At 49.6% G+C, this 11633-nt stretch overlaps 1 protein-coding gene across 1 annotated transcript; it reads left to right on the forward strand.

Annotated features, from left to right (window-relative positions):
• Window positions 1-1396: 1396 nt before the first annotated feature.
• Window positions 1397-2617, forward strand: LOC148144705 (uncharacterized). Its single transcript, XM_087975048.1, has 3 exons — window positions 1397-1515; window positions 1600-2383; window positions 2468-2617. The coding sequence occupies exons 1-3, from the start codon at window positions 1397-1399 to the stop codon at window positions 2615-2617; spliced, it is 1053 nt and encodes a 350-aa protein (XP_087831174.1).
• Window positions 2618-11633: the final 9016 nt, after the last annotated feature.

Consider the following 11633-nt stretch of genomic DNA (forward strand, 5'->3'; position numbering starts at 1 on the left):
GGGGCATGGATAGGGTCAATACTCAAGGTCTTTTCTTTCGGATGGGGGAGTCCAGAACGAGAGGGTAAGAGGTTTCCGGTAAGGCCGGGGTGGAGAGATGTAAAAGAGATCTTAGGGGAAACTTTTTTGATGGAGAGGGTGGTGCAGTTATGGAATGAGCTGCCAGACGAGGTGGTGGGTTCTGGTACAATTCCAGCAGTTAAAAGGCACTTGGTTGGGTGTATGAATACGAAGGGTTCAGTGGATCGGGGCCAAGTGATGGCAAATGCGACTGGAGTCATAGAGATGTGCAGCACGGAAACAGATCCTTTGGTCCAACTCATTCTTGCCGAACAGATAGCCAACCCAATTTAGTCCCAGCTGCCAGCACCCAGCCCATATAGGGGCCAGGTGATGGCAAATGTGGCGAGATTAATGTAGGATATCTGGTCAGCTCGGACAAGTTGGGCCAAAGGGTCTGTTTCCGTGCTGTATGACTCTAATTATCTTTGGTGAAAGCAGAAGTGTGGTTGTGAAGACTGGGCTTTCAGAGCAGCTTTCAAAGATGTTTTGCCCTGACTGGGAGCAGAAGAGTTTCACTGACGTGTGTCGGTGTTAATGTCTTGATGTCTCAATTTGCTCCCACCTTCCTGGGGACGTTAACCATTTTGTTCCACAAATAGCTGCATTGCAGGTTACCCCATGAATTGACACACTTATGTTTGCTTCCCAGAATCAGACCTGCTCACTGTCAACTGTATCCCAGTGTTGTGGAGTTATCCAAAATGCAGAGAGATGTCAGTCTTGACGTTTTTGCTTTTCTGCCCCTTTAAGATTCTGAATCAGCACCTTCAGAGAATTAGTTAGAGTGGAGTGAGAACAGAGGGGGAGAGAGAGTGGGATGGTGCTTTCAATTTTGTGGAATAACAAAAGAAAAGAATATTCCACAGAAAGTAGAATTCCTTGTTCAGAATTTCTACCCTGCACTGACAGTGATGGCTTTTGTAATCTCTTTTTACAGAGCATTTGAAGATCTGAAGATGGAAGTTTCAAAATCAACAGATGAAGGCCTTGTGCCCAAAATGTTGACTCTCCTGCTCCTCAGATGCTGCCTGACCTGCTGTGCTTTTCCAGCACTGCACTTTTCAAATCTGACTCTCCAGCGTCTGCAGTCCTCACTTTGACAGTCACTCAATCCATCGGGACCGCAACGGTTTTCAACTATGATTCTGGCAGAAGGAGCAAAGCGTTTTGGTTCCTGTTTGAGGACGTTTTCAGCATCAGTGGGACTGGATGAGAGACCCTACCATTGCAGTGCACTGAGTGTGGAGCCTCAAGCAGTTATATGGCCTGGAAAGAGGAATTCACAGTGGGGAATAGGCTCTGCACATGTTTGTGTGTGGCTGAAGCTCCGGCCATGGAGAAACCAGAAGAATCCCACCCCGTGGAGAAACCGTGGAAGTGTGCCGACTGCAAAAAAGGAGTCAGTTTCCCGTCTGCTTTGGAGACTCATCGGCACAGCCACACTGGAGAGAGGTGATTCCCCTGCCCTGTCTGTGGGAAGGGCTTCAGCGATTCCACCAACCTCCACACCCACCATCGGGTCCACATGGGGGAGAGGCCTTTCAGCTGCCACAAGTGTGGGAAGGCCTTTTCCCAGGCCTCCAACCTCCAGACCCACCAGCGAGTCCACACAGGGGAAAGGCCCTTTAGCTGCCCTGAGTGTGGGAAGGCCTTTACCCATGCCTCCAACCTCCAGACCCACTGGCGAGTCCACACGGGGGAGAGGCCCTTCAGCTGCCTCGAGTGTGGGAAGGCCTTCAGCAATTCCTCCCGCCTGCTGACCCACCGGCGGGTCCACACAGGGGAGAGGCCCTTCAGCTGCCTCGAGTGCGGGAAGGCCTTCAGGAATTCCTCCCACTTGCTGACCCACCAGCGGGTCCACACGGGGGAGAGGCCCTTCAGCTGCCCTGAATGTGGGAAGGCCTTCAGCAATTCCTCCCACCTGCGGAGCCACCAGTGGGTCCACACAGGGGAGAGACCCTTCAGCTGCCCCGAGTGTGGGAAGGCCTTCAGTAATTCTTCCCACCTGCTGAGGCACCAGCAGGTCCACACCGGGGAGAGGCCCTTCAGATGCCCTGAATGCGGGAAGGCCTTCAGTAATTCCTCCACCCTGCTGAGGCTCCAGCAGGTCCACACGGGGGAAAGGCCCCTCAGCTGCCCTGAGTGCTGGAAGGCCTTCACCAATTCTTCTAACCTGCTAGGCCACCAGCAGGTCCACACTGGGAAGAGGCTGTTCCCTTGCACAGAGTGTGGGAAGGCCTTCAGGTATTCTTCTCACTTGTTGACCCACTGGCGGGTCCACACCGGAGAGAGGCCCTTCAGCTGCCCCGAGTGTGGGAAGGCCTTCAGGCATTCCACTAACCTGCTGACCCACCGGCGGGTCCACACAGGGGAGAGGCCGTTCCCATGCCACGAGTGCGGGAAGGCCTTCAGCAATTCCTCTAACCTGCTGAGGCACCAGCGGGTCCACACGGGGAAGAGGCCCTTTCGCTGCCCCGAGTGCGGGAAGGCCTTCACCCGCTCCTCCTACCTGCGGAGCCACCAGCGAGTCCATGTGCCATCGCAGGGGGATTGAAGGAATGACGGCCAAGTGCCATTATCGACTGGACTATCAACCTGTTTCCGGGGACTCCCGGGTTCGATTCCCACCGCAGCAGATGGTGGAATTGGAATTTAGTCAGAAGGAAAATCTACTTTTTTCGGGCAATGTTGATTTTCCTGCTCCTCAGATGCTGCCTGACCTGTTGTGCTCATTTCTGACAGTCTCCTGTACTATGTTTCCAATGTTGTGTATTGGTTGCAGCAGTGAATGAGTAGCCAGTATTGTTAGAAATTATGAATTTTTCAGGAGTGCGGGAACTACATCATCCCATTGTCATTGGACAGTTTCCTGGCATCACTGGGAGGTGTGGGCTGTGTCGACTGGAAATGATGTGGAAGAGCCGATGTTGGACTGGTGGGGTGGATAAAGTTAAAAATCACACAACACCTGATTATCTTCCTTCTGGTTTATTTGGAAGCACTGGCTTTTGGAGCGCTGCTCCTTCATCAGGTAGCTGTGGAGCAGAATCATAAGACACAGAATTTATAGCAAAAGCTGACGGTGTCATGCAACTGATAAGATATTGAACAAATCTAGATTGCGGATTAGTCTTTCATCTTTTACCATGGGTTGCAGGTTTCAGTTCATTTATATGTAAACCCCAGAACTACTTTTAATTCACCTTCTCGAGATGGTTTAAGGTTTTATAAAAATAGGTGACGTCTCAGCTCAGATACTGCGTAAAAGGTGTGAGGTTCGAGTCTGTATCCCAATCTTGAATCAGATTGGTTCTATTAACCAAAGTAGGAATTTATAAAATATTACATGCAGTTTGTGTGCTTTTTGATCAAAATTGAATATATCTGCAAATATAATTCTGCAAATGCAAATTCACCCCATAGACTTATGTGTGACTGTGTGTGCATGAGAGTGTGTGTGCGCGCATGCGAGTTTGTGCATATATGCTAATGAAGTGTGTGTGGGAGATGGAGTATAAGCCTGTGATATGGTGTAAGTGTTAGGGTGTGTGGTGTCTGAGCCAGTGCCAGACAAAGGCAAGGGGTTGCATTTTGCTAAAACAAGGAAGGGCAGGACTTGTACAGTTAATGGTAGGGCCCTGCATCGTGTTCTAGAACAGATTCATGGGGGGCGGGGCGGCGTGGAGGGGTTCTGGTACATAAAGTTAAAAATCTCTCAATGACACGGGAAGCACAAGCTTTCGGAGCGCTGCTCCTTCATGGGGTGTTTGTGGAGCAGGATCATAAGACACAACCACCTGATGAAGGAGCAGTGCTCCAAAAGCTAATGCTTGCAAATGAGCCTGTTGCAGTATCACCTGGTGTGGTGTGAATTTTAACTTCATACACCCCAGTCCAACACCGGCATCTCCAAATCGCGGACATAGTTCTTTGGAAGTTGCATCATTGGTAGACAGGGTTGTGAAAGAGGCGTTTAGCACACTTTCCTTCATTGTTCACACCGTTCAGTGCAGGAGTTGGGATATCACGTTGAGATTGTACAGGATATTGGTGAGACGACGTGGAGAGGACTGAGTACACTTCTGTTCGCCCTATCGACGACCACAAGTTGTCGGGTGACCTTATTTCGATTTATAAAGTCATGGGGCTTGCAGGAAAGGTAAATATCACAGCGGGAAAAAAATTATGCAGCTCCCCTTTTTTACTTCTCTTGGCATTTGGACACTTAAATTCTGTCAGTAACAGCCTCATCGCCAGAGAGCAGACTGCGCGTGCTCGCCGTCTGAATGAAACTGCGCATGCCCCTCACTGCACGCAAGTGCCTCTCGACTTTCTTTTGGTGGGCCAATCAGGAGTGCTGGAGGACCGGAATGTGACTGGTCCTCCTGCCAATCAGAGCCTTCCTATTGTCTGAATGCAGAAGCTGGAACACGAGCTTCGGAAGTTGCTGCTCTCTCTCTGAATGAAGATTGAGTTTGTTCCAGACTCCCTTCTTACTTCTGCTAATCTAATCGTTTTTCCACATCTGTCTGTGGCGTGCAACCCCGCCCCCCCCCCCCCTCCCCAACCGATAGCTGGGTCTTATTACTTTTGCTGATGCAACACAGGGTCTTATTTGGTATGCGTGATCATTGCTACGGTCATGTTAATACATCTGCTTCTACCAGTCGACCACTTCCTTTAGTCAGGTAAAAACAAGTCCTGCAGATGCAGGAAACCAGAGGGCTCCTTGGATGCTTCCTGAACTGCTGTGTTCTTCCAGCACCACTAATCCACCTCCTTTAGTTAGTTATTTCTTGGAATATATCCTCACAATTCTGCCTTGTGATTTTTGCAGAAGCAAGATGCAGCTACTTGTAACTGCTTGCAAGCATATCTAACTTAACATATCCCCCCGCCGTGACTCAGTCTTGTGATTTTTGCAGAAACAACACTTCGCAAGGGCCTCTCACAGCTACTGTACCTGCATCCAATACATAAACTACTCTCAACAAAAAAAAACCCACTTCATCTACACAACATAAAAATCCGCACTCTGTTGTTCAAAAAACAGATGAACTCAACCTTGAAAATATTCAATGGGCCCCAAAATGCAGGAAGACATCCCCACTTCTAATCCCAGTTCATCTTCCATATATATGCCTTGCTGATTGCTAACTGCATCTGTCTGATGACTGGTGTAGAAGAACACTGAGGCCCCTTTGTACATCCATGCATCATTCCTGATGAAGGGCTCGGGCCTAGAATGTCAAACTCTCCTCGTCTTCAGATGCTGCCTGTCCTACTGTGCTTTTTCAGCCCCACACTTTTAGACTTTGATTCCAGCATCTGCAGGTCTCACTTTCTGTACATCGGATGCTGAGCGTTAACCTTGATAAGGGGCAGGGAGAGTCAATACCCAAGGTCTTTTGCCCAGGGTAGGTGAGTGGGGAAAGGGACATGAGGGGCAACCTTTTCACACACACGGTGGTGCATCTATGGAACGAACTGCCAGAGGAAGTGGTGGAGGCGAGAACAGGTACAACATTTAAAACCCATTTTGATGGGTACATGAATAGGAAGCGTTTAGAGGGATATGGGCCATATGTGGGCAAATGAGACAAGGTTAATTTAGGATATTTGGTCAGCACGGACAAGTTGGGCCAGACGGTCTGTTTCCGAGCTGTAACACTCGAATTGTGTTCGGTGAATGCAGAAGTGTGGTTGGACTTTCAGAGCAGCTTTCCAAGATGTTGTGCCCTTACTGGGAGCAAAATAAGTTACAATGAAGTCTTTGGTTTGTGAGACAGCAACCGAGTGAGTGAGCACATCTGAGAGTTTGGTGGAAAGTGGGAATTCATTGCACTGTGGGGATGAAGCCCTACCCTATCCAGTGATTTCTGCTGGTGGATGAGACCAGGCCTCAAGTTGAGGGGAGTAGATTTAGGACGGAGATGAGGCGGAACTGCTTTTCCTGGAGAGTAGTCAATCTATGGAATTCTCTGCCCAAGGAAGCAATAGAGACATCTTTATTAAGTATATTCAAAACATAGTTGGATGGGTATTTGCATGGTATGGAAATGAAGGGTAGTTGGGACAATGCAGGGAGGAGGATCTCAGACGACGGATATATCAGCCATGATCATAATGAATGGTGGAGCAGGTTTGATGGGCCAAATGGCCCACTCCTACTTCTTTTACTATGAAACTATAACCCTGCATTTCCCATGGCTAACCCACCTAACCTTCACATGCCTGGACATTATGGGCAATTTAGCATGGCCAATCCAAATCAAGGCCGGTGAGCAATGTAGTGATGAGGAAAATGACCATCAAAGGACGATAGAAAGGGACAAGGTGAGTAAATGTACCAACAATCAAAACTGGATTCCGAAGATCACAAAACTTGAAACTAAAAACGATGTTTCTGAATGTGTGGTGCATTGTAAAAAAAATTGACTGCACACATTGAAGAGAATAATTATGATCTGAGACTCCTTACAGAGGCATGGCTTCAGGATGACAAGGATTGGATCCTGAATATCGAGGTGATAGTCAAATGGGAAGCTCAGTGAAGGTGGAGGGTTGATGCTGCTCATCAAAGCACTAATCACAGGGAAGTCTGGTGTCAGCTTGGATTTCAGGTCCTGATTTCTCTGTCCTCTGATGTCCCTGTACCCACAGAGTAAGATATTGGTCTGTTCTGCTCTGCTGGATTTCTGCTGAAGCTTTGACCCCCCCACCCCTACACCTTCTGGAACAATAAAACATTCAATCAAGACCCAAGCCACAATCCCCCAACCTGTCAACCATCCAGACACAGAATGTAATCCTAGCCGGGAATCAAACAAGAAAAACAGAACAAAATTAGAAATAAATAAATGCTCGTGCTTAACGTTTGTTCATGTGGAAGTAAACCAAAATAGGGCTCTCCCACGATTCTTACAGTGCCCAACTTGAGGCATTCTCTCACCCTAACATCTAACTATTCATACCCAACTATGATTTACAACAATATTTACACCAGCAGAATTAAAGCATCTGTTATCAAGTAGACATCGGGATATACAGCACGAAATAGACTTTCCTCTGTCTCATTCACACACATATACATCCATGGGGGTGAATTTGTATTTGCAGGATTATTTTTGCAGAAACATTCTATTTTTCTCAAAATATACACAACCTGCAGGCTGTTCAATCCATGTAATATTTTGTAAATTTCACTTTGGAAATAGAACCAGTCTGACTCAAGATTGTGATACAGACAGACCCTGATTTCACACCTTTAATGCATTATCAGAGCTGAGATGTCACCTTTCCTTATAAAACCTTGAGTTATCTCAAGAAAATGTGTTTCAGGAAATTCTGGGATTTACAAATGAATGATATGAGCAGCCCATACTAAAAGATAAAATACTTAACAATCCAGGGTTTTTCAATATATCATTTCAGTGCACTGTAATGTTTTTCCATCCATTCTGTGCCTTATGATTTTATTCTCCAAAATCACCTGATGAAGGAACCACACTCCGAGTGCTAGTCATAGAGATATACAGCATGGAAATAAATCCTTAGGTCCAACCGCCCATGCTGACCAGATATCCCAACCTAATCTAATCCCACCTGCCAGCAACCAGCCCATATCCCTTCAAACCCTTCCTATTCATATACCCATTCAAATGCCTCTTAAACGTTGCAATTGTACCCACCTCCACCACTTCCTCTGGCAGTTCATTCCATACATGCATAACATTCTGCATGAAAAGTTGTCCCTTAGGCCCCTTTTAAATCTTTCCCTTCTCACGTTAAACCTATGCCTTCTAATTTTTGACTCCCAACCCTGGGGAAAAAGACCTAGGCTATTTGCCATATTTATGCCCCTCATGATTTTATAAACCTCTCTAAGGTCACCCCACAGGCTCTGATGTTCCAGGGTAAAATAAATGCCCCAGCCCCCTCTCAGTCTGTGTAACTGGTTAAAGCTCCTTCCCATACTCAGCTCAATGGGACACACACACTCATTCTGTGTAACCAGTTAAAGCTCAGTTCACTGGTGTGTTCCTCTCTGAGTGCTCCTCTGCTCACACTGATGTCCAGTACCTTTTGAAGCAGGTCGAATGGATTTCTCTTTCCAGACTCAACCGCCTCCCCCCACCGCCCCCCACCCCCACCCCCTCCACACGATATTGAGTGACTCAGTCAGATCTTGTTATGGAATTTCTTCCAAGATTTCTGTCTGCAGATCCTCCCCTTCTGATACCCTGTTAGCAAAGTTGAAACAAGTCATCACTGTCTGTACCGAATAGAAATTCTGATTATATTGTATGTGTCTGTGTACTAACTCAGTAACATACAACTGGTATTATTGATTTAAAATGCACAGGAGACGTGAGGAAGGAGGTAAAAACAATGACTGCAGATGCTGGAAACCAGATTCTGGATCAGTGGTGCTGGAAGAGCACAGCAATTCAGGCAGCATCCGAAAAGCTTCGAAATCGACGTTTCGGGCAAAAGCCCTCCATCAGGAATAAAGGCAGAGAGCCTGAAGCGTGGAGAGATAAGCTAGAGGAGGGTGGGGGTGGGGATAGAGTACCATAGAGTACAATAGGTCAGTGGGGGAGGAGATGAAGGTGATAGGTCAGGGAGGAGAGGGTGGAGTGGATAGGTGGAAAAGGAGCTGGGCAGGTCGGACAAGTCCGGACAAGTCAAGGGGATCGTGTTGTTGGAGGTTAGAAACTAGGTTGAGGTGGGGGAAGGGGAAATGAGGAAGCTGTTCAAATTCACATTGATGCCCTGGGGTTGAAGTGTTCCGAGGCGGAAGATGAGGCGTTCTTCTTCCATGCGTCTGGTGGTGTGGGAGCGGCGGTGGAGGAGGCCCAGCACCTCCATATCCTTGGCAGAGTGGGAGGGGGAGTTGAAATGTTGAGCCACGGGGCGGTTTGGTTGATTGGTGCGGGTGTCTCGGAGATGTTCCCTAAAGCGCTCTGCTAGGAGGCGCCCAGTCTCCCCAATGTAGAGGAGACCGCATCGGGAGCAACGGATACAATAAATGATATGAGTGGATGTGCAGGTAAAACATTGATGGATGTGGAAGGCTCCTTTAGGGCCTTGGATGGAGGTGAGAGAGGAGGTGTGGGCACAGATTTTACAGTTCCTGCGGTGGCAGGGGAAAGTGCCAGGATGGGAGGGTGGGTCGTAGTGGGGCGTGGACCTGACCACGCCCCACGGACGGAACGGTCTTTGCAGAAGGCGGAGAGGGGTGTGGAGGAAAATATATCCCTGGTGGTGGGCTCTGTTTGGAGGTGGCGGAAATGTCGGCGGATGATTTGGTTTATGCGAAGGTTGGTAGGGTGGAAGGTGAGCACCAGGGGCGTTCTGTCCTTGTTGCGGTTGGAGGGGTTGGGTCTGAGGGCGGAGGTGCGGGATGTGGACGAGATGCGTTGGAGGGCATCTTTAACCACGTGGGAAGGGAAATTGCGGTCTCTAAAGAAGGAGGCCATCTGGTGTGTTCTATGGTGGAAGTGCTCCTCCTGGGAGCAGATACGGCAGAGGCGGAGGAATTGGGAATACGGGATGGCATTTTTGCAAGAGGTAGGGTGGGAAGAGGTGTAATCCAGGTAGCTGTGGGAGTCGGTGGGTTTGTAGAAAATGTCAGTGTCAAGTCGGTCGTCACTGATGGAGATGGAGAAGTCCAGGAAGGGGAGGGAGGTGTCAGAGATGGTCCAGGTAAATTTAAGGTCAGGGTGGAATGTGTTGGTGAAGTTGATGAATTGCTCAACCTCCTCGCGGGAGCACGAGGTGGCGCCAATGCAGTCGTCAATGTAGCGGAGGAAGAGGTGGAGAGTGGTGCCGGTGTAATTACGGAAGATCAACTGCTCTACGTAGCCAACAAAGAGACAGGCATAGCTGGGGCCCATACGTGTGCCCATGGCTACCCCATTGGTCTGGAGGAAGTGGGAGGATTCAAAGGAGAAATTGTTAAGGGTGAGGACAGTTCGGCCAAACGAATGAGAGTGTCGGTGGAGGGGTACTGTTGGGAACGTCTGGAGAGGAAAAAACGGAGGGCTTGGAGGCCCTGGTCATGGCGGATGGAGGTGTAGAGGGATTGGATATCCATGGTGAAGACGAGGCGTTGGGGGCCAGGGAAACGGAAGTCTTGGAGGAGGTGGAGGGCGTGGGTGGTGTCTCGAACGTATGTGGGGAGTTCCTAGACTAGGGGGGATAGGTCAGTGTCGAGGTAGGTAGAGATGAGTTCAGTGGGGCAGGAGCATGCTGAGGCAATGGGTCGGCCAGGGTGGTCAGGCTTGTGGATCTTTGGAAGGAGGTAGAACCGGGTAGTGCGGGGTTCCCGGACTATGAGGTTGGAAGCTGTGGGCGGGAGATCTCCTGATGTGATGAGGTTCTGTATGGTCTGGGAGATGATGGTTTAGTGATGGGGGGTGGGGTCATGGTCAAGGGGGCGGTAGGAAGAGATATCCTCGAGTTGGCGTTTGGGTTCAGCGATGTAGAGGTCAGTGCGCCAGACTACCACTGCGCCCCCTTTGTCTGCTGGCTTGATGATGAGGTCAGGATTGGAGCAGAGGGATTGGAGGGCTGCGCGTTGTGAGAGTGAGAGGTTGGAGTGGGGTCGACAGGTTGAGGTGGTTAATGTCCCGGCGGCAGTTGGAAATGAAGAGGTCGAGGGCAGGTAATAGGCCAGCACGGGGTGTCCAGGTGAATGCAGTGTGTTGGAGGTGGGCAAAGGGGTCCTCGGAAGATGGGCGGGAATCTTGATTGTGGAAGTAAGCTCGGAGGCGGAGGCGACGGAAGAATTGTTCGATGTCACGGCGTGTATTAAATTCATTGATGCGTGGACGGAGGGGGACGAAGGCGAGTCCTTTGCTGAGGACTGATCGTTCATCCTCAGTGAGGGGGAGGTCTGGAGGGATGGTGAAAACTCGGCAGGGCTGGGAGCTGGGAGCTGGTGTGGGTGTAGAGCTGGGAGTGGGGTCGGAGCCAGTACCTGGAGTGGGTGTGATGGTGGGGGGAATGGGGGTCGAGTCATGAGCAGGGGTAGTGTTCCCCTCGGGGTTCTGGGGGGTGTGGGGATAGTGACAGTGGGGTCTGTGGGGGGCGTGTCAGCAGAATGCAGGTGAGTGGCGCTGGTGGGGGCGGAAGTGGTGGCAGACACGGCAGTAGGGGTGGCGGAAGTCACTGAGCGTGTGGCATCGGCGATGATGTGAGGGCCGGAAGTGGCTGTGGGAGTGGCCATGATGGGGGCAGAAGTGACATCATCAATCAGTGTGGGGGTGGTAGCTGCATCAGCCGCATGACTAATGGTGTTCCGAGGCCAGGGGAATCTTCTGGAATGTTTGAGGAGCGCTGGTTATGGAGGTGGGTAGATAAAAGTTTGTTGTACTTACAGTTTTTGATGTTTGAGATGGAATTGAAATACTCTTTGCTGAGAGTATGGAATCTCCTGAGGATGTAGTATAGAGTGGGTCCTTTGCAATTCTGAGAGAGTGTGGCCCTCAGCTGAGGCAGGGCTGACTGTAGAGAAGTTAGGTGCTGGCGCATTGCTGCAAGTGTGGAGCGGAGGATCTTGAAGG

Source organism: Chiloscyllium plagiosum, unplaced genomic scaffold, assembly GCF_037043375.1.
Source record: "Chiloscyllium plagiosum isolate Xiang-an unplaced genomic scaffold, Cpla_swu_hap1 HiC_scaffold_27, whole genome shotgun sequence".
Taxonomy (NCBI): domain Eukaryota; kingdom Metazoa; phylum Chordata; class Chondrichthyes; order Orectolobiformes; family Hemiscylliidae; genus Chiloscyllium; species Chiloscyllium plagiosum.